Source organism: Archocentrus centrarchus, chromosome 9 (assembly GCF_007364275.1).
Source record: "Archocentrus centrarchus isolate MPI-CPG fArcCen1 chromosome 9, fArcCen1, whole genome shotgun sequence".
Lineage (NCBI taxonomy): Eukaryota > Metazoa > Chordata > Actinopteri > Cichliformes > Cichlidae > Archocentrus > Archocentrus centrarchus.
In genome coordinates, this window is record NC_044354.1 from 27,738,968 (window position 1) to 27,763,347 (window position 24,380).

The 24,380-nt window shown below is 39.4% G+C and overlaps 1 protein-coding gene across 1 annotated transcript in view; it reads right to left on the reverse strand.

Moving 5' to 3' along the window:
* unc5db (unc-5 netrin receptor Db) overlaps nucleotides 1-24,380 on the reverse strand; it is a 299,326-nt gene that overhangs the window by 28,797 nt on the left and 246,149 nt on the right. Inside the window, exons 12-13 of the mRNA XM_030737775.1 lie at nucleotides 21,583-21,754; nucleotides 2,874-3,101 (exon numbers count right to left, since the gene is read on the reverse strand). Of these exons, the coding sequence (XP_030593635.1) occupies nucleotides 2,874-3,101; nucleotides 21,583-21,754 (400 nt within the window). The remainder of the gene's footprint in view (nucleotides 1-2,873; nucleotides 3,102-21,582; nucleotides 21,755-24,380) is intronic.

A 24,380-nucleotide genomic window follows, 5' to 3' on the forward strand; every position in this document is an offset into this window, starting at 1 on the left:
GGACCTTTTCTCAGATGATAAAACATAGATCTGATCCTTCATATCTGGAGTCTGAAGGTGCGGGCATGAATTTAAATGCTCCTCCATGGAACGCAAATGCCTACGAGTTCTCTTCTCCGCCTTTAGCTACGTATGTGGTCGGTCTTTAGGCACATATGCAAAACTTGATTAATCAGAAGGGATGAGTACAATATCCTTTTTTTTCTATTAAATAACCTAAAAAAAATAATCACTGTAACTTTAACTTTGTTGGTCTAAAGGTAGTTTTTTGTAGATACCACCTGCAAAGCAAAATGTTTACCAGCAGGGGGCAGTAATTTAGCAATGCGTGGTAAGCTGAATGAATGGACTTTGGCTTTTCCAAGGCCTCTATTGTTAATTAAAATATGTTCCTAAATAAATCAATGTATCATCGTCACGTACACACTGGTATTACACAAATATATGGTCTGGCCCTATTTTTTTCCATTATGTTGGTATCCAGAAAATATAATACATAGATGCTTTAAAGTTTAAAAAAAAGAAGCTTCAATTTGCGACTGATATTTCTGCCTGCAGCACTGAAAAACACTGTCCAAACTTGTCATGGTTGCTCGAGTAATGTTTAGTTTTCAAGTCATTTCTAAGAGGTTTTACTTTTCCCTGGTGGATTCTGCGTGTCCCTGATCTGTGTCTTCCTCTGGTATCTCTGTGCTTCTCGTGTCTCTTTTAAGTTTTTTTCCTGTCTTAAATTAAAGAGTTACTTCCTGTGTGTGTCCCAGGTGCTTTTACTTCCTGTCTTTTCCTGTTCTACTCTCTGTTTGGTCCGGTCTCATTAGTTTCACTTGTGTTCAGTCCTTTGTTTGTATTTACTGTCCTCCAGATCTAATTGTTCTTTGTAAAATTATTCCTGGCTGCCTACCGGCTCCTTGCAGACCCACTGTGTTATTTATCGGTCCTTCTTTTGACCTCATTTTGGAATTATTCCACTTACTCAGCAGTACGATTAAGTACAGACTATGTTGATACTGCAGAGTACTGAGTCACTCTTGCAATGTGTTTGAGAACACACGCACAGGGCAGTGGTGGCGGTGAGCCTGCCGAGCAGAAGCCAGACTTTAGTCACCAGTCTCAGGTGTGGTTTCAATACGCCATATTTAGGGTACCGTTCGATACCACACCACTCCCCTCACTAGCACGTGAACATATGAACAGTAGAGCAACCAACTTGGTGAAGCGTCTTAAAGACTGACATCTGATTTTTGTGAAGAATTTCAGTGAAACCTAAAGCTCTGCCTGAACAACTCTATTTGATCAGCAGGGAAAATCAACAGAAGCAGAGGAAATGAACAGGGCTGTAGCTGACTAATTTGCACCAAATGTTCTAATCTTTCTTTTTTTAAAAAAAAAAAACAACACTTAATGTCATCTTCTTTTTTTTCTATGTGGCACAAAAAAAACAAAAACAAAAAAAAACCAGACGTATTTCGATGTATTTTCCTGGGAACTGAATTTGAACTTAGAGACCATTTAGAGATCATTTTTAATTTAGACTGTGAAAACGAGTAAAGCACCTAAAAAAAGGCACTGTTAGGCACTGGAGCTGATTTGAAGTTTCTGAATTAAAAAAAAAAATGTAAATCTTGGTCACACCATGTTTCACAAAGAAAGATTAGTCATGGCATTTTCTGCTTGGACACTAACTAATGACTTGTCAATCACAAGTTGTTAGCCAATGAGCAAGTGGTTTCACAATCAGACCCGCCCTCTGTTGGTACATCCAGTCTCTTGCAACCAAGATCATGATGGCGGAGGTTTCAAACCATCACGGTAGCCACGGCCATCTTTTATGCTGCAACGGAATTTGTGAAATACCTGTTTAAGTGCTGTATGTGCAACAAAATAAAATCCCAGTCCTCATCATAGATGACTATGTGAAAACCTGATCAAAAAAAATAAAAACCAGAAAAGACAAAATTGAAGCTCAAAGTACCCCCCCCCCCCCCCCAAAAAAAAAACAAACAAAAAAAAAACAGCTCCAACAGGGAGAAATCAGCCATCCCTGTTATGCACGATTTGGAATTCATTGATTTGGAAGTGAAACTAGAAATCTCAGGCGACAACTGGTTACAAAATTCAGGACACAGACCTAGCAGGAGGTTTGTGCAACTCAAAGATTACGCTTCACTGAACATACCAGAGGAAACGACACTACAAGTTACAAGTTTTTATTTTTTTAAACAAGGTTCTCTGCATCTGTCTCTGAGTCACTGTGGACTGATTATATGGAGGTCTCTCTATTCCATCAAGGCAAAAGAGTTTAAAAAATATTAATATATATTTCAGTGATCCAATCCTTCAAACCTGTACTAATCTGAAAATTTTTGGCCACTTGGGGGAAAACACAAGACTGATATCATAACATCTTTAAAGTTGGCACTGCTAAAAGTTTTTATGCACCTGACAAAACAAGCAAAGGGAAATACTAACCGTAAGCAACAAACCCACATGCATGTACTATTGTTACATAGAAATATGTAGCTGCAGGCACATTCCATAAAGAACATATGAGCATGTTAGTTCACACATTCTTTTGCAGCTGAATAAAAAAAAAAAAGCAGACATATCCCCCAGTAAAGGAGAGATCAACTTAAATGGGGGAACTATCTTAAAGCATAGGGGAGCAAAGGTTCCACCTCAGCAGCGGTTTTAAATACACCAGCACTAAATTAGCTTTGCCCTGGGAATTAGCAGTTTATAACCTCAGACTCAGTGCAAGAAAGCCCAAGCCTTTATTACCGGCCTCTTTACAGATAAATGAGATTCTGGAAGATGAAACCCACAGTGCTGCTAATCATTACTCAAACTTTGCTGGATAAATAAAAGGGACGCACCTGAAAGGCGTGCGGCGTGTCGTCCACGCAGTACACCCGCAAGGTGTAGTTCATGGAGCCGACCTCCATGGTCCCAAACACGGCCAGCTTCAGCCGTTTGACGGCAGCCTGCGTCAGAGGCTCGCCCACCAGGGCGTACGAGCCCGGCTGGTCCAGCAGCAGGTGGCAGCTCGTCGAGTCCATCAGGCAGTAACAAGAAGTGGACTCCTCCTCCACTGACATAACTTCCTGTGAGAAAAAGACGAAACAAAAAAAGAGGTGACCCACATGAAGACATCTTTAATCAACTCACATCTAGATGCAAACAAGGACAGCTCCTTGCACTTCCAGTTAAGAAACTGGACATAAAACAAAGCGGGCAGCAACGATGACCCATATGATACTGATGAAGTCAGACTCGGCACTAAAGGAGGAGCTGGGGTGGTGGTAGGTTGCAAAGAGGCTTGCAGAGCATTTAAACTGCAGACTAAAGCAACTTGAAAACTGCATCCCTTTGCAAATTGGACGGGTAGAAAGGCACAGCATTACAGTAGGTGAGCCATCAGTTGATGTGGGCTAAGGACTGCTGATGTGCTTGACTTCGTGGCCTGCCCGAATTAACTCCACGCTTTATTTTCTTAAGTGGCTTCTTCAGTTTCTTGCAAAGACTAAAGACTTAAACAAAAATTTGATTCAATTCAGACAGATTGCCTCAGCATTTTAAGAAACTTAGAGAACAAAAGTATTAAAAGAAAAAAATGATGCAGCTAAATCTGCATCACCACTGTGACCCATAGTCAACTTTACTGCATGGCTCTGACACATTAATTCTTACATACAGATTTTCTTAAACTACAGCACATAAACACATAAAAGTCTTTAAAAAACTTATGAAGGTTTTAGTGTTTCTCATTATGCCTCACCTGTAAATTCATTTAGCTAAAAATCTAATGTAAATATTCTGTATTCAGTTTCTGTGTTGAGCTGTTCCACCACAGAGGTCCCCACACTGGGACCAGGTTAAAACACACAGTCTGTTATACTCAACGACCTTGATCATGGAACAGTTACAAGTAGTCGATCAGCTGATCTTTGAGAAGACTTCACATTACGGCTAAGTTTGGTTGAAAAGTAATAGGGGAGAAGTTGTCTTTTTAGGGTATGAGAGAGATTCAACCATTCATGTTTACACACTCTTGATTAAAGGTCTAACAATAAATTAGGTTCAAAAATGAACATTTAGCCAATGGCATCATCACAACATTGTTTCAAAAATGCCAACACGCCTCCATCCTCAGGCCTTGATCCTCTCCGCTATAGACTGGAGGAGTTGACGAAGAGACACAAGGAGAGAGGAGTCGAACAAGCAGGCGTTAATCAAAATGGGACATCTTTGCTTCAGAGACTCGTTTTAAAGAAGTGTCAGTTAAAAATGACATTTGTCACAGCTGCGTAGTCTTTCAATTGTTATTTTACAGCCCACTGCTGTATTTTATGATCTCAGATGCCACAGAAGCATAACAGTGTTCATGGCAACAATATATTTAGGGCTACTTTTAATTACAGTTACCTTGTAGTGCAATGTGACGCACAAACGGTGAAGGGTGGAAAGTGTGATCACGCAGTTGATCATCTCAAATAACTGAAACATCTTCTGAATACAAAGGAATGCTTATTTGAAGAATCCTTCTCCAGCCATGTGTTGTATATTGCAGCTGTGTGCCATTGGCCCACTCTTCTTTCCTATCTTGGTTCAGTTCATTGAGGTTTTCTGGGCATTTATTTACAGTACCAGTCAAAAGTTTGGACACACTCACCATGTACTCAAACTTGACTGGTACTGTGTGCACAGCTATGTATCTTAAAGTCCTGCCACAGCATTTTAATTGTATCAGGGTCTGGATTTGGATTGAGTCACTATGACACTTTGATTATTTTCTTTTTCAGCCATTATAGTGTGCTTGGGATCATTGTCCTGTTGGATAACCCTGTTTAGGGGTGAACATTTAGCTGTCTGACAGATGGTCTCACATTTGACTCTACAATACTTTGGCATAGAGGAATTCATGGTTAACTCAATGACTGCAAGGTGCACAGGTCCTGTGGCTGCAAAACAAGCCAAAACAATCACACCTCCGCCACCGTGCTGACAGCTGGTACAGGGCGTTTGTACTCATGCATTTTTGACAAATTTGGTGCTGTGCATTCTCAGAGGATACTGTTTCAGTCTTGTGGTTTATTCAGATGTAACTTTGCAAACCTAAGATGCGCTGCCATGTTCTTCTTAGAGAGAAGAGGCTTTCTTCCGACAACCCTTCCAAACAAGCCATACTTATTCAGTCTTTTTCTAATTGTACTTTCCTTTCATGAACTTTAACATGTAACATGCTAAATGAGGCCTGTAGAGATTGAGCTGAACCTCTTGGGATTTTTTTGGCTTTTCTCTGAGCGTTGCACAGTCTCACCTTACTGGGACATGCTCTCTTGGGAAGAGTGGGAACAGTCTTAAACGTTTTCCACTTGTGAATAATATTTCTCACTGTGGTATGATTGATGAAATTGGTTGGAAATGTCCTCATAAGCCATCCCAGATTGTTGGGCAGCAACAACTGCTTCTTTAACATCATTGCTGATTCCTTTCTTCCTTGGTATTGTGCTAACATACACCTGACTGCTGCCCAAATGCCTGCTTTTATAACAGTGTGTAAAAACTTAGTACACCCTTAGTGCTTCCACAGAAATTTATCAGTCTCTCACATCGTTATGTAGGAATTCTGGCCCACTCTTCCTTCTGAAGTAACTTAAAGTCATAAACTCTTGTGAGTTCAAAATCGAAATTAGAAGTAATGACAACCCCGGGAAGGATAAGTCACAGCTCACATTTGCTGATGATAAGTTAATCAAGTGCATTTGGTTATCAGCACCTGGCTGCTGCTTATCCTCTTAATTCCTATGGAAGCAATTTTTGTTAAATATGACACCATGTAACGTGTCACGTGTTGTTCATGTGAGGCCGCATTTACCTAATTTTAGGACCTGCTAAGTTTAAGTTTATTACGGCCTGGTAACTAAAACCTTAGAAAAGTAAGAAGGTATAGTTTCTTTTACCATGCCTGTACATTTATGTATTTAATGTTTTTCCTTGTGTACATTTGTACAAGCCTCTGGTAAATCAGTACTTATTGTGTGGCATTATGATGTAGATGCAGGAATGGTTGCTTCATTACAAGAAGGTTATCTGGGGCTTTGCAGAGGTGTTGAGGAGGAAAGGTGTCCTATAGTATGGGTTTTCAACCAATTTTAGAGGTATATAGCATATTTTAGATGACTGAGAAATCAGCTTTTCACTTTTTAACCAAATATCAACATTGTTCAGAAATGTGGCAAAATTCCTTGTCTGCGTCTTTCACTGGCTTTTTCCTTTTTGCGTTGCTTTAAAAAAAAAAATGAAAGGACATTAATCTCATTTCTACATAAGGCAGGAAGTGCAGGGAAGCTGGTAATGGGGTTATACTTTCGCTTTTAAAAACATCTAGTTTTGCTGCCACTATCTTTTCATAGAGAACCACAAATAGGTTGATATTAATCATTTTGACACATTTTCAAACTCATTACTGTGCAGTATATCCTTATACAGTACATAGTATAAACCTAAAGGTTTATCATGCCCACACTTCCGTTTGCAATTTGTATTACAGCTCATTACATACAATGCAATTTGCAGCTTCTATACTATTACTGTTTTTCTTCGGGGAGTGTTTATTGCACATTTCAAGTCAATTTAGTTAACAAAAAAAAAAAAAAAAAAAAAAAAAAGGAAGAAGAAACAATAAAATAAACAGCCTGCAGACTGCAGAGCTCCAATTTCCACTTATTTATTGCTCCCAGAAAGTTACAGCTTTCTGGGAGCAATAAATAATTATTTGCTCATTTTTCCGCCCAGCATCTGCCCCTGTTTTGGATTATTTGTCACCTGATTTAATCACCTGATTAAAAGTTGGGAAACTTTAGAAAAACCTCCAATAAAGGCTAAGGGTTAGGCAGACTTTATCTTACACACTTTCTGAGGCTGCAGAGAAACCCTTCCTCTGTGATACTTATTGTGGCAGAGTGAGTTGCTGAAGTCGACTGTAGAAGTAAATATTCATGCCGAGAGCTGCCGTGAGATATCACGGTACGAAAACTCTGCAAATGAACTTGTGTATACAGTAGAATATATTATGGATTCTGGTCCACTGCTGTTGAATAATGATGTACGTAGGTAACATAATGCAGGTTTAAATCACAAAGCAAAAACCCACACAGGTTGTAAGCAGTCTCAGGAGAATGTAGAAAACCATTTCTGACATAACAGATGATGTTAGTACATAGCGGAACGCAAAATAGTCATCATAAACAATGCTGAGTGTTTTATTTATGAGGCAGCAACAGCAACTGGAAAGCACTTTATTTTTTCCAGCGTTTTCCCATTTCCTCCAAACTTCATTCAAAGGGAATATACTTGGACAAGAAAATGTATGTGCAAATTTTATACACACACACACATATATATATATATATATATATATATATGTGTGTGTGTGTGTGTGTGTGTGTGTGTGTGCGTGTGATTAGAAAAGATTTATATTAACCTACTCCCAAGACCGGAGAGGAGCATTAATCTGGGGAGAACAAAACCAAGATCATCAAAATTCACCTTCAGATATCATCTTTTGATTATTTATCCAAACCATCTCACAATATTGTCATGCAGTACGCTGCAGCAGACAGAATCCATGAAATCCATGTGATTAGACAGTTTAATGAGGAGCTGTGAGACCAAACATCGCACCAAAACACAGCCTGAGGAGCACAACGTATTCCTCCTCAAATAATCAACTTAACTGGAAACATGACAATTAGAAGTTGTGTTACCAGCAATGATGTCTTACAAGACAGGAAAAATCTCCATATGTTCGCTTAAATACCAACATTAATCGTAACTACTTAAGTGTATAATCTATTGTGTTAAGTCAGTACGGATGTTTTGACCTACTGTGTGTGTGTGTCTCTTTTTCACCTTGGAAACAGGAGTTGGGAAAACAGTCTCAACACAAAGCAGTTCCACAACAGCACAGCAGCTGCTCTGTGGAGCTGCTTAATGAGATTTTTTTTTTCTTTGACACTTTCTGAAATGGACCCAATGCTGGGCATGAAAGATTTTAAAATTAGGAGCTGTTTGCAATGTATCCATTAATGTACTATACAGATCAGAGGATCTCTTTGATCCAGAAGGCAACTCAAAGTCATGAATCTCTGGTGAGCTCAAAATAGAGTAAGTAATGTAAGTAATGACATCCCCAGGAAGGATAAGTCACAGTGAATTTAAAAAGACATTTATTTAGTGTATGTGACCAACTTGATTTATTTTTTTTTATTATGTTTTTGAATTCCAGTGATTTAAAAAAATGTTTAGTGTTCAGTGCCTGAATCTAACCAAATGCAAAAGAAAATGTAAAAAGTGAGAGAAAAATGAAACAAAGTAGCAAGGAATGAGGAGACAAGCATGGAAGGCGGTAAGATACAGGCTGGGAATCAAAAGGGGTGAGAAAGGACTATAGAACTAACCTATACAGGTGAAACTAAACAGAACTGGGAAAGCAATCATAGAGGTGCGGAAAATGACAAAGACAGCAAGTTAAATTACTACAAAAGCAGGAAATAAAAAACAAAAAGCTTAAAAATATTGAAAAAAGACTAAAGCATAGGCAATGAGAAACATAAACAGACATATAAACATCAGGTATGAGGAAAAGGTGATCAAAACTGTAACAGAACAATCACCCCTCCCTAAATCCCAAACTCACTACCCAGAGGCAGCTTTGACAGATTTAGTTCAGCTTAAGCCAAGATTACCGAACAAGAGACTTTGGTCAACATGATCTATCTTGAGAAAGTAAGGGTCTTAGCAAGATTTCTGTAGATAAACCCCAAGAAAGATGATTAACAGTCATTGGCTGGCATGCCTGCCTGCCCCTGGGCCCATGCCTCTTGTCACCTTTATCACAGATATCTCCTGTTGGATGCTGTGACCAGCTGGGACTAGTGTTTGTCCTTGCAACTAGTAGGGGACCTCACACCTCACCAGACACCCTTTAGAATGACCATCACATTAAATACTTTTTTATTTTCAGTTAAAGCTTGATTTAAAGTTAAAAGGAAATCTACTGTTTGGTCAGCCCTGCTTGTGATAAATACGTCAGTTGAGGTTCGACTGAGTTATGACGCAGAGAAACAGTGCATGTTCCGAGACAAATTGGTTTATCGGACTTTAAAATGCACCTAGCCTCCATGAGCTTTGAATCACCGCCACTGCTGTCACTGTTGCTGCTGAGCATGTTGCGAGCAGGGTAATTCCCCAGGCCAGAATGCAATATCTAAGTTCCAGTTATTTTTAGAACATGCCCTCTGTACTTGTTTCTTCAGCTCACCTTCATCCCCCTGAGGAGGTTCTTCACTGTTTGAAAACCTCGATTATACAGTATCCTGGGGTTGAAATGCGAAAGGTTTGGTGAGATTTAGTAAGTGATGAAAAATCTGAAATCTGAGTTTAGCTTGAGGATTTGATGTTAAGGATGCTCTCCTTTCTGGTTAAAGGATACATGGGAAAAGGAGTGGATGCTCAAACTGGATGAATGCTGGTGGAGAAACACTCGGAGAGATGGCACTCATCCAGTCCCAAAATGCGTTGCATAGAATTCTCCAATAGAATTCTCAAGTTGGTACTTGTCCCACCCCTTTGCCACCAAATAGCCAATCAACAACCAAACTGGAAAATCTATGCATCAGTACTGTTGTTGACTTTCCTGCACAGCTCAGATTAATGACAGTAATTTGTTGTGGCAGACATATCTTCTCAGTGTCATCCAGCCTATCCAAACAAAGGTGTATCTATGTGTACTTTTTTTTTTTTTTTGAAAAGCATCATTTAGTACTGCATTTCTTCCACGCTCTGGTGGGATGAGCACAGACCTTTATTGTGACCTTGAATGGTTTTGGGGGAGGTTTTTAAACCCTTTGGGGCAAATTTATCTTTAAATATTTAGAGTATAATTTTTGGTCCCTGCGACTATTGAAATTAAAGTTATGGATCAGATTCCTTTCAGCAGGAGCTTGAAAAGAAATGCCCAAATAACTGTCTGACTGCAGGAATCGCTTCTCATAGGACTTTGATTCCATTTGTATATGGGCACATTTGAGTCTTATTCAGATTAAAAGTGGTTTACAGAATCCACTATACTAATGCCAGGCTGAAAAAACAGCATCTAGGTGAGGATGATTCCTGCCCAAAGCTCAACTCTTTTTGAACATCTTCCTTTGACATATTCTCTGAGGGCTTTGGCATTTCCCTAATCCTGTGCCCTTTACATGCTATCTTTGGCGTGTCTCCTGTTGAAGGCATGTTTACCAAATATCAGGCTGGCTTTGTCATATTTAATACCCTTATAGCCAAACATTGTACATCGTTCTAAGCCCCCCGGCACAAGTTCATACTTAAAAGATTTAATATATCTTATCCACTTAAAAAATGGACAATCATAGGAGCTATAATATTTCCTAGAACTTGAGACTTGAAAATTTGACCACTAGGAAGTGGTCCTAAGTTATGTAAGTTTCGTTTCAGGGTTAATTTTGCATTACATGTTAAAAACTCCACGACTTATGAAAAAAAGAATTAGTCCATTGTAGGTTTTGGAGTTGTCATGGAGTTGGACTCTGAAATGAAATGAAATGAAATGAAATGAAACTACAACACCAATATGGAACGGCAGAATGTAATGTGCACATGCAAACGATATTCCAAGCCAGTGGCTAATGTATTCTCTTGGCCAGCTCAGAGTCCAGTCTCAGATATTCTAAGGCGCCGTGCTGCTCAAACACATTTAAATGTTACTACTTCAGCTACATTCATGTCAGGTGCCTGGGACTCCTGTGATTATGTTTATGCATTTTGCACTTATGCTTCCTGCATGCTCATAAGCAAAACTTAACACACTGCAATATGGCATTGAATAATATTATAGCGTGCCAGGGAGTGTTGAGGAGTCTTCTGTGAGTCATGTGCATTTTAATGACAGCTGAAATGAGGGCATTTTAATGGCACCGGGCATTTGCAGGTATTATGCTTGTTCAAACTCTCCTCTCTCTCTCTCTCTTTAGGTTAGGCCTCAATGGTGGATCATTATTTCCAACCAAGAAGCTCTAAGGATCTCTGCGCCCTTTTAATATTAGAGTGAAATCTCAAAGCGACACAAATCTTGTATTCATTCGTTTTCCCTCTATTCTTCCTGTCTGTCTCATTCAGAACACTTGCACATCTTGAGAAATTGCCCTCTTACACTGAAAAGTTTTTTTTTTTTTTTTTCTTGCACAATTGCAAACTTAAAAAAGGCAAGGTTAGGTAAACATGAACTTGAACTCAAAGGAAAGGGAGTTGAAAACCCCACACACATACTAAACTGTGAGCAAACAAAAAGAGCCCTTCAAAACGGCATTAATATCTGACTGAATGACCCAAGAGAGCTGACGTGTTTTCTAATCTGCAGAAGCATCTGGTGGCATCTCAGATAGAGATTACAAAAGTGGACACAGGCAAGGATAACAAATGAGGGAAGAGACGTCAACCAGACACTTGTTTTCTGTAATGTGGCATCAACATGCGTACATGTTCTGTTGGTGTGATGACCACAGAGAAGGACCATATATTAGTGGGTTAGGCAGATACCTTTGAACCTTTGAGGATTACTTGGGTGACTCAAAGCCAGCTCAGTTTGGTAAATATGAGTGATCTATACCTCAAAGCCAACACTTTGTTCTCTTATTTATATAAAAATGTATTACATTCTGATTTAAATTGGGTGTTGAAGCCAGCAGTTGAGTCAATAAGTTGCTATATATTTGTAGATTTGAAAAATTAATAATTAGACAATAGGGAATTTAGGTTCTGAAAAATGTTCATCAAAGGCTTGACAATGAGTGAAATAATAGTTTGGGTTCTTTGGATATTCTGGATCTCTACAAACATGGCCTGATAGTTAGTCAGACTAAAGAAGCCAAGCTACTGAGAATTAGTTTCCTACATGAGGCAATTTTTAAAATTAGAAATTAGCTGTAGGTTTAAAGGTGTCACCATAGGAAGAGGAGCAACAGCAAAAAACATGCAATGTCAATGAAGTGGCAGCAGGTAAAAAAACCGTTAGCGACATAATGTGGATGAGGACCAATGATATGATTTCCAATGGAAGGGTAACTATATACATAGAGGGTTGCATACGCAGCCTGGAATGCTGACCAACCATTGATGCAAATTGCTTCATATATGGGTTCATCTTACCCAGATCCCTTGAGTAAGTCAGAGTCCCGTCATTGCCGTTCACTGTAATGGACCACTTTTTATAACAATGGTGAATCTTGGAGCCTCACAATAGTTCCCAGAATTAACAACAAATGGTAGCTGTGCCATAGAGATATACCAGCACACATTTGAGATGCTGTAAGTTATCAGTACACAAATTATTTTGTGCCTAAAAACATGTTAGTGGATCGATCACCAATGACTTAGTAGATTTAAGCTATGGTAATACTATTAGCAAACACATAATACTAACAGCTAATTAACTGCAAATTATGCTCCTAATGTTATTTTATCCAAAATTGCAAATCAGTTGTTGCTCATTTGAATGTTAGTGACATTATGGGATGTAGTTTTTCAGCCTGTTTAAACAAGTGTATTCACTGAACATTATGATAAATGAACACTGCACAATGTTGAGGGAAAGACTCTACTTGTAATATATGGCTATAAATATAGATTCAGAGAGCATATCGTCACCTTCCTAAAAGGTGACGATAAATAACTATACGGTTATTTTACCTGGGGGGGGGCTGTAGCTCAGGCGGTAGAGCAGGTCACCCGTTGATCAGAAGGTCAGCAGTTCAATTCCTGGCTACTCCAGGCTGCATGCCAATGTATCCTTGGGCAAGATACTTAATCCCAAGTTGCTCTCCGACGCAAGCATTGGAGTGTGAATGTTAGATAATAAAAGCACTTAGCTTAGTTAATCATGGAAGTGCTTGTGTGAATGGGGTAAATGTGTTGTATAAGTGCTTTGAGTGCTCAAACAGAGTAGAAAAGCGCTATATAAGAACTAGTCCATCTACCATAAAATAATGGCCCCAGATATTTTTTGACAAAAAATATTTTTTTTTTACCTAAATCATCATATTTTCAAGATCGGGTTTAGTTTTTCTATGTTTTCTGAAAAACCTGGACAATGACCATTATTTTAAGAGGGAGTGAGTATTTAAAATTGAGAGTAAAAAGGCAGCAAATCGTGTTTTTAGGCTTTGTGATCCTGTTGACTGTCACCCTCTGTATTTGGTTGCTGCTCAGCTGATAGTAAAAGCAGAGTGAAGGTGGTGGATCCAAATGAGACTGAAAATACAAAGTTTAAAATACGCCACAAGCTTTGAAAAATGAATCACAAGGCTAAATGGGATAGTTCACTAAATTGTTTAATAAAACCCACACCTAATGCATTTACCTGTCCAAGCCTACTCAGGTGTGCATAACATTTTTGCTTTTTTCCCTGTCCTAACTCCCTCTCTCTGTCAGAACCATGGCAAAAAACGCAGGAAGATTTACTGGAGCCTGAATACCTGATATTCAAGAAATACACTCTTCTTATGTTTAATAAACCAAATATTAAAATTATAAATGGTCTGGTCTTTGTAAGAGGTATAAAAGTTTAAAAGTAATTGCATTTGATTCATATCTATCTATCTATCTATCTATCTATCTATCTATCTATCTATCTATCTATCTATCTATCTATCTATCTATCTATCTATCTATCTATCTATCTATCTATCTATCTATCTATCTATCTATCTATCTATCTATCTATCTATCTATCTATCTATCTATCTAACTGTTGCTATAATCATTAGTTATGGTAAGATTGTTTTTTCCAAATTAAGCCGGCTGTTTCTTTTGTTTTGGAGCAGAGCATCACACTGCAGTGGAGACTGTATACAAAGATAACAGTGGGGAAAGGACACAGAAAAACTGACATACAATTTATTTTCAGTAGAGTTACACAGGAAATGAGTGCATGAAATGCTAAGTATATGTGAATAAACAGAAATAAAATACATGAATACTCATTAAAACCCCTAAGATGTCTTAACTATAATAAGAAACAAGCCGGACACATGATACACACTAACCTGCCCAACACAGATGTGTTCTAATTTAGTAGCAGATTTCTTTACATACAAGACAGATAAATTTCTGCCTGTCACACAAAAATTGGACAGCAGAGTTGCTTTTTAAATTAAGTGTACAATGTTTTCACCAAAAAAGAGCATTTATTTATGCTCATGGAAGCGCACTGAATTGTTATGCTGTCATTGTTGATCGGCACCTGTCAGTCTCAGTCTGTCCTTTCCAAAAGTCTTAAATAACACTCAGTTATTGTAACATCACTGAAAGCACAATGAAGAAAAACTGGTGGGTAGAAAATCATTATTTATTCTGTTCCATCAATATATACTAGTACTGTAAATATTAGGATTTAACAGTTGTTGATTAGCATGCAAATTTCTTTTTTTTATATCAATCAAAAAAACAAAATAAAACAAATGAACAACAGGTTTAAATATGTGAAGGAGGCATAGCTTTAAACATAACCCATAGTAGGGGCACAAGACTCCTTAATCTAAATGACTCAGTGGGGTGTTTCTTTGGTCCCTATCAGTACCCCTAGTCGCATTTGAAGTAGACCAGATAACATTTAGCAAGAAAGGTGAAAAACTGTCACAGCAAGAATCCTTGAATTATTATTGTTGTTAAAGACTCTGCACATTAACATTTTGTTACAAATGCAGAGCGATTGTTGGCTACTGGAAGCCAAACCATGATCCTGAAACCAAATTACTACCTGAACACTGAAATCTGTGTACCACCTCAAACAGTTTACTAACATGTATTATACATCTGCTGTCAAAGGCATAGAATGATGTTTCACCACTACTAAAATGGACCAAGGAAAACAATGGGTAGATAATGCTGTGAATCTGGATTCTTAGACATCAAACAACAAAAAGCTGTGTGTGTGTGTGTGTGTGTGTGTGTGTGTGTGTGTGTGTGTGTGTGTGTGTGTGTGTGTGTGTGTGTGTGAACATCTTAAGTGAACTCAACAAAAATACCCCTTTAAACATGCTATTTAATGCTGCAGTCCATAGGGAATAATTTGCTAGTGTTTAACGAGAAAAAAAAATTAGACGAGTCGACTCACCTAAAAGTCACAAGATCCTCAGTAAACATTTTAATCAAAGCGCACTTTAAATGTACAAAGTTAAACATTGGTCAAACAAATATTTTTTTTGTATTTTAGGAGCTATATCAAACTGTTAATTAAATCATGTTTTAATTGTTGCTGAAATGTACGACACTGCACTGTGTAAAATGCTGCACACACACACACACGCGCACACACACACACACACACACACACGCGCACACATACACACACACACACACACACACACACACACACACACACACACACACACACACACACACACACACACACACACACACACACAGTGTCAGATCTCCTGTCTCTGGGCTAACCTTAGCAATGATAGCAGCAGTAGCCTTGGTGTCTTCAATGCGAGTGTCCAGAATATGGTTACACCTGGCTTCCTTTGCCCATCTGATTACTTTCCACCTCTGCTGGTTTACAACTTCCTCTCACAGAGGGAAAAAGGGGGGGGGGGGGGGGGGGGGGGTGCAGCCATCTGTCAGGGCTGCAGCTGCGGGTCGTGGCTGCTTGTGTTGTAACATCTTTGAACCGGTAACTACCATTAAACATTAATAAAATTAATAAGACCTTTAACCAACTAGCATGTCTGTCGCTGAATAGCAAAAGCAACCACTGATCGCACACATCCCTAATAGTGGGCATTTTAACATGGGAATCTATGGGGACTGACTCACTTTTGCCATTAGTTTGTCTCTTTGTGTTGGCCCTGTCATTTTGTCAACCTGTCCATGTATACACCATCTCCTGCCTAATGACGCTGGGATAGGCTTCATCCCCCCCGTCACTTTAGTTTATGCAAAGCAGATTGAGTTTATGTTTAATGAAGTGTAAATATATAATAAATTAATATATGAATTTACACTCCTTTACATTTGTACAACCCACTGTGCACACTTCACTCTCAGATAAAGCTATTGTTGAAATGGTTTAGATGAAGTTTGAGGTTTGCGTACGGAGGCTGCTGCAGCGCTTGAATATTCTTCATAGCGGCTCAGAAAAAACATTATTCAGGACAAAAGCAGACAGTGTAGAGAGCTGACAAATCTGGCCTAAATAACAAGCTCTTTTAAGTGCCGACAACCACCACAACAGCCAGGGGCAAACCTGCGCTCTTCATTATTCTGACCCATGCTCGGGCTTGACAAAAAAACTTTACGTCAGCTTTACATTTACATTACTGCCTGACTGAATATTCTCTTCACTACAACACCCCCTCCGTGCCACACTTCCTTCCCCACATGTCTTATCATCTTGTTCAAAAGCACTAGCAAATAATCCAAAGTGACAACAGCAACTGAGGCTTTTTATTCCTTTGGGGTTTGGGATTAAGCTCTCGGGATGTCATCCAGACCACTGAAAACAATCTTCTTCAGTGAAGGGGAAGGAGAAAAGAAAGAAAATGCTGACACTGCTCGAACGAAAAAGCATCTAATATTACAAGAAGGAATCTCTTTTTTTTAAGTGTGTGTGTGTGTGTGTGTTCCTCACATTTCTCTGCAACAGTTCATCTGATCAAGTTTAAAATCTGTTGTTGAGCGCAGTTTGGAAATGGAGGTCATTTTCAGGGGTTTTCTTAAAGGTTTAAGATCACTGTCATCATTGAGGATGGTCATGATTTTTGAATATTTGAATAGTCATTAAATTATACAATTAAAATGGCATAGTTTATGCAGCCACTTCTTGTTTTATTTTTCCCCTGTTGTTACTGGTGGCTGGTGGCATGTAAGATCCCAGTCACCGGTCGCTGCGAAAAGAATTAGTGTTTCCTGACTGCCTGTGATTGGCTGCTGGAGGTTACTAGCAATTGCTGTGAAACTGACTGCTAAAGCCCCAGTCACAAAGGCCTAAGGACCGGCCATGGTAACCATGGGAAGTTGCTTGCTAGGTGAAATTGGTCACAAATATGATGCTGCACCCCTTTTTTGGTGCAGCACCATATACCTGACACATACAGATGCCTCCTAATGCATGTTTTTCTATAGAGGCTGAGTGTTTGGTGAATTATATAAGCAGTTTGGTGTGCTACAAATGCTGGAACTGGATTCATGATATGGCACATAACTCCCAAGAATACAATAGGAGCTAAATGCGCCAAATAAAGACAATGGTAGTAATTCCACCAAATGCCCAGTCTATTTTTGACAGAAGCTCTGATAAGTCCATGTACTGGCTGAAATGATCCTGGTATGATTTATGCTGAGCAAATGAGGGAACAAAACTGTGTCTGAGACAAATACACAGTCAGTGTGTTACTGGGCCTTGTCAAAAATGCAGATATTAAATTTAATAGTTCTATAATATTAATTTTTAAAATTATATTATAATTCTGTTCATGACGCCTTTTGATGTTCTGCTGGATAAAACAGACTGATGCTAAGAGTAAAATATCACGAAACAGCTTCAAGCCGGGATGTAGCATTTATGTGTTCATATCTCTGACATCAACTCAATCTTCCTCTGCTGATGCTGACATGCCTATGACAGCAGCACTGCATTTTCACACATGAAGAGTTGTGACAATACACAGTTCCCTGCTGCAGAGCATCAGACTAAAGCCAGAACCAAACACTGTGTGAGAGCTGAGATGCTCGGCTGTGCTCAGAGTTCGTGGTGTGTTAGCGGAGGTAAATGGATAGTGATGGTCAGCACAGAAATAATCTCCATGAGTCTCCTCCTGATTTCCTCACATCTAAATTCCCTGTGCCATGTCTTTTCCTGATCCACTAATCGATACCTACACACACACACACACACACACACACCTCCAAAGTCTTCCTACACACTGACAGCAGTCATGCCTCTTCCTGGCCATTACATGCTGTAATTGTTTCTTTATTTTGCTCCCGCTGTACTGGCAGTGTTACCACAGTGTGGCCTTATGTCACCCTCTGGACCCACAGACAGCATAAGGCCGGATCAGTCAGCTTCCCCACAAAAGCCCCAACAAGTCTTTTATGGCTAACACATTATTCACAAGTCACATGTCACAGTAACTCTACCTTTTGCCACACAAAGCACACATGTAAAGGTCAGCCGACACAAGGGGGAGCACGGTCAACAAACCATAGCATCTAATGTTATGGAACATGGCTTTAACATCCTTTTACTAGACTCACTCTTCTATACAGAGTCTGGAATTATAAACCAAGGGGAAACGTTAACTAGACAACCTGGTAACTATCAAACAATGCTGATTCTGACAGTGAGTGTAATCTACTGCTCAAGATACTCAAATGAAAGAAGTTACACGCATGCTGAAAATGTGCCATATAACCCCTTTGTAAAGTTTCTTTCTGTTTTGTTTCGATCCACTTGATGTATGAAGTTTGACTGCCTCTGACGGCTGGGTGTCGAAGACAAGTTATTGCTACACAACCAGGCTTGCTGAAATTAGCTCTAGTGCAGGTGAAAGACTTGCTGCGAGTTGGTTGCAAAAAAAACCAAAAAAAACAGGGCTTGCAAGAAAATGGGTATTGCCAGTGGGTGGTGGTAGCGAAAGTGAAGGTGAGATTTTTGTTGAACTGATGAACACCATAATTGCTCTGTATCAGTAAGCAAGCAAGAATATTTCCTCTCTTTTGGTTCTGGTTTCTCTAGCTGCCAAATTCTCCACCATCCTAACAAGCTCGTTCCTTACTTTAAGACATTTCCCTGAACACACCTGCTTATATACACTAACAGGCTCTGTTGTGGTTGCTACAAGCAATTCCTGTATGTCAAACTGCCCACTGTTAATTTAAACCAACAGATGGAAACAGATACACATTTCTACATTAACAAATAAAATGGTATGATTTCACACACAATGTTATGATAAAAAAATCATGGAAATGCTATGAGTGCATTCTTCTTAGGTGGTTGTTATTGCAATTAACTGCATGGAAAGACTTTATTTATCAGATTTGAAATCCTCCAAAAAAACACCAACACCACAAACACTGACAAGAAATGTACTTTTGCAACTCAAAAAAGTCAGGACTGGCAGAAAGTTGCAAGCTGGCAATAATAATGCAAAGTCTGAACCTCAATAAAGTCACAAGTCATAAAAAAATACTTTAAGCTGCCAGTGCTACCTCAGCCTCCTGGCAGTAGGATCATTAGGTGGCACGAATCCCCTGGAAGTACAAGTTCTTGAACACATAATTACCAGGTCTCAATAGATGTTAATGGGGTGCATATGAGCCTTAGTGGCTTTATTCACCATATCATTTCAAAAGCAAATGACTAAGTAAGAATCATATATAGGAAATGCTAAAATTTTAATAAATATAAACCACTGAGAACACTGTCACTTTCTGTGATTGGCACTGTCATGGTACCAAATAAGTTGGTGTGAATTTGAACATCCTAGATCACATTGTTCTCGAGTTATTGCGCTACAAAGTTGAAAATTGGGCGCCCAGGTGGTGCCTGTCAGGTGGTGATGGGGTGATGATGACAACAGCCTTTTTAGGCTGAGGGGTAAAAATCCCTCATAACAGTTGTTATGAAGGGCTAAATTAGCAATAGAGGCCCAAACCAACATTTTGTACCAGGTCGTAAAGATTCGTTTTCCCAGCTGTGAGGTTGGGCATTTTAACATTGGCGTTTATAGGTACTAACTCATTTTTGGAGCCAGCCTTAAGTGGCCTGCAGTTATTGTTATTTCTACGTTTGCTTTACTCTTGGACCCGGAGGCTGCTGTGTGGTTGAGATTTATGCATTGGTTGTATTAGCTTGTTAAGAAGCACATGGCTTCCATGAGGGATGAACCAGAACTCATAGAACAGGAATTTCTTCTTGTCACCACAGCACTGAAGACACTTTTTCACCAGGTGTCTACACGCATCTGTTGGAAGTGAAGTTGCGTGAACAAACAAATTATATTTAACCATGTAAACGGCAGAGCAGTATTTTGGGCACACCGTCTGTATAATTCCTTTATCCTATATACTGATTTCAGCTGTGTCGTCGTTCTAATTGGCAGAGTGTCCGAAGTGGAACACAATTTGGAATTTTTGCTTATTGAATGCTTTTATCTTTGTTAAACAGGTGTGTGGAACCATGAATCTCTTTCAACATATCCAGCTGAAAATAAATATAGACATTTATTTCCATCTGCAGGCGTCTTTCATGCTCCACAGATATGAGCTGCTCTGGCAAAAATTACCCCTGTTCAGTGAAAACAGCAGAGCGGTGAAACGCATGAGATGGATCATCTCAGACAGGCATGATGGAGCCAGCTTCTGCTTGTCCATTACAACTGTAGCTTACTTGAGGCAGGTAACCAGTGGGTGGAAACTAGTCTCATTTTCATACTCATTCACATTAAAGAATAAGCCACTGGTGTTTAGGGCATACTGATTTCAGCCCTCAACACTTCTCCCCCTCTCTGGACTTCCAATTCCATTAGAGGTGCTTGGGGGATTGAATGAATGTGAGCCCTAATATGCTACATGGACAAAAGGACTGGGCTACCTACACATTACACCTACAGAAGCTGCTCAGCCATAGAAACCCCATGAAGCTCCCAGTGCACCGCTTTTGTGCTGATGTTAATGCAAGAGGAGGTTTGGAACTGCTGTGGTTCCTAAAAGCTTCCACTTTGCAATAACACCAGTTACAGCTGGTATCATAAGTACCAACTGAATATCTAGGAGTGAAGACATTTCATAAATGACCTGTTGCAACTGTGGCTTCCTATTAGTCAATTAATATTAAGTGAGCTCTTTAGAATGTTTGTAATGTTTGTAAAGGCAGACTGCATGAGTTTTCCAAGTTTTTGATAGTCTTGAGAAAATAGCTGTAATTCACTACGACTAATTTTTAGATTTAGCAGTAAAATCACTTTCTGTAAGCATTAGGCATATCACAACAACCTCCAGTTGCATTTCACGTGAGCAGCAGCAGATAATTGCTAGCAGCAACTAGCTCCTGATAGCGTCACATCAACCACCACAACCAGATACATCTTATACACACTCATGAAGTTTCTGTTGTCGTTTAGCTGCACTTCTAATGTCTGGTTATCATCTGTAAATGGGTGTCATTGAGGGAGTGTGCCCTGTCATAAAACCTTAACGAACTAATCAGCCTGCATTAGCAGAAGGGAAGCAATATGAGGACTGAAGGAAATTGCTATTCATTCATTTCAGTTCTGCTATAAAATCAATACCATATTTGCAAAAACTAGAATAAAATGGGGGCTTTTTTGTCTAAAAGTAGGTATAAGTAGTTACTATCTTGCAAAATGCCTGCTATGTGAATTGAAGTCATTTTAAGAAGAATACTATTAATAAGAAGTGGGATGGCTCTCTGCATGCCGCCTCTGGTCCAGGTGACATTGTACTGTGCTTGAAGGATATCCTCCCTGCAGCTCTCACCTCCCATTTGCTGTCCTGGGTTCTCCTCTTGAGCTGGATGTTCCAGTTCTCAGCATCCACCTCGGCACAGTGGGCGATGGTCATGGCCACCGGGCAGAAGAGATCCAGGCCAGGAGGACCGTATGTTACCTCTGGGCCCAGGAGGATTTCACAGCTGTCCAGTGTTTGGACACTAAAACACATAGAGAGTAAAAGCAGATCATATTGGGTGACACATGAAAATAAGTTGCAGTTCTGCAGAGAACACATACCGCCTGTGCTTACATGTGGAGACACGTCAGCAGAATGGATGCCTCTGCTCTCCTGTAATTGTGCCTTTTGATGCCTCTACTCGATGTGCGTCATAAATGCATTTTACTGCAGCTACGAGCTGCTTGCACAGCTGTCTTTGAAGTAATATGTGCAACAAAATGCTTTTTTTTGCAAGACTGAAAAACAGCTGGTGGCAAGGTGAAATGTTCTATTCACTTCTGTACCTTTACTTTTTGAAGCTCCAAATTCTGTGATAAAAGTAAACCAAAAAGAAAAAGATGGATAGCTTCACTGCTTTGAACTACTCCTGTCCACTGTATTTCTAAAAGCATTGTTAAGACTCCTTGCTGTTATCTTCATGGCTTTCCATATTTAACACTTTCTATTTATTAGAGCCATCGTATGCACGTAACATCTCTCTCTGAGCCTGTGCTTCTGCTGCTGCAAGGAAACCAGCAAACTAATGAGAGGAGCTTTTGAAAAGAGGAGGGCTACAAACAAAACATGCCTCCAGGCTGGTACCTCCAGGTTTGACTGCCCATGAGAATGCTGAAACCTTGCTCCTCAAGTTCACGCTATTGCTACACAGCCAGGCTGCTGGAATTAGTCTGAGCACAGGTGAAGAAGTCATTGCGATTTGCCGGCAAGTTGAAGTGCGCTCATTAAAAGGGGCTTACAGCAAACGGGTCTTGCCGGTGGATGGTGGCGGCAGCCGCAGCTGTGGTTGGGTTTTAGTGAGAGAGGGCAGGCGGGATCACGACACAGGAGAGGAACGCCTCAACAAAGCTCTCTAATCAGTTATCAGGTCAGAGCTACAAGAGGCCTGATTTGTTAAGATTTTCTCTCTTGAATGAGGCATGCACAAAAGCAGCAGCATTAATGTATCACGCATCACCTGTCAGCTAACAGGCCTACGATGCAGAGGAATGTCTAACGTTGTGTTAGTGCCATTAATTTACTCTGACTTGGGTCTTAGATTTGTATTTTTCACCATTATTGTTTTGTCTGATATCACACTTATTGCCCATCACAGTCTGACATTTCTTCCACTGTGAGTGATTACAGTGAGGGAAGGAAGCCATTCACTAGTGACTACGACTAAGACACAGTAACAGTTGGACTCACTAGTTCATCATTCAAGAAATTGCCAGTGTTTCTTACACTCCTGGTCAGAGTAAGGACATCCCTAATACATGTTATCTATGTATCAGGACAAGTCAGGAGAAAATGAAAAAAAAGAGGCTATTTTTGTATTCAAATGAATGGTTTGCTCTGTTTTTACCAGTGCTTGGGATGCAATATGCTTAACACTCACCAGGTCACCGGTGATCTGATTAGATTTAGGTTCAGTTCTGAACCTTTATATGCGATTTTCTCCTATTAGGCATCACGTACTTTGAAATGTATAACAGAAGAACTATAAGGCCAGAATACATGTAAGAGGCTTGATTTAAAAGGTGATATGATCTAAATTTAGTTTCTGAAATCCCCCTTTAGCCAGTGGCTAAAATGCAGCCTAACACTAGCCCCATCCCTAAGTGGTTCACCAGCACCTTGGTGGATGTTACAAGATTAAACAATAAGAAGAATACACTGCTAACTACCAGATGCAGGGTTGGTAAGGTGTGTATCACAAACATGAGAAACATACAAATCCAAAAACTACTACAGCTGTCAGAAAATAACAGCAACAACAAAACAGATCCAGTGCAAACTCCTCCAGGAACTACAGTAGGATTCTGCCAAGAGTATGCACAGATATTGACGAGCAGCAGGTAGGTGATGTTTAAAGAATAGCCAAATGGTTCTCAGTGAATTTAGAACAGTATTTCTGATTGAATGTCCTTCCTTTGTATGTTTCCCCCTGGAATAGCTCGATAAAGGACTGGGCAACTTTCCTTAGACTGCTCTTCCCAAGATGGATACCTGGATGAGAGGGTGGATGTTCCTTATTCTGCTTCCATACTGCTTTAGTATTACTCACCATTAAAACACAAATAAGCATATGTACTAACAGCACGGAGGCGAAAGAAACACAGTGTCAGTATTTGGCAGTGCAAGAAGATTAAAACATTTCAGGAAGAGGTCAGAGTGACACGAGAGAAGATAATTTCACAAGAAATCCCACTGGACCCAAATCTATTTCTAGTTGGTTTGTATCCAGAAGAATATAATTATGATAAAGATGAAAAGATATTGATGAACCACTGATGTTACACACCAGATAAGACAAATGAGCATTCCACTAGAAATATGAACACATATATTGAAAGACAAAAAAAGGCAAAAGATTTGTCCTAATAACAAATCCTAATAACTGAACGCTGAAGGCAATGCAGTGTTTGGTTTTTTAGATCTTTTGAACTGACCAAAAAAAAAAAAAAAAAAAAGAAGTGAATTTAAACATTTTGCATGTGTGTACAGCTTGAGCTGTACAATTTGAATTGTGATATTGTACATATTGTTTTGCTGCTATTAATGTTTTTAAAAAGAATTTGTGTTAAAAAGACACAAATAAGTGTACAGAGTATCTGATCGCTATTTAA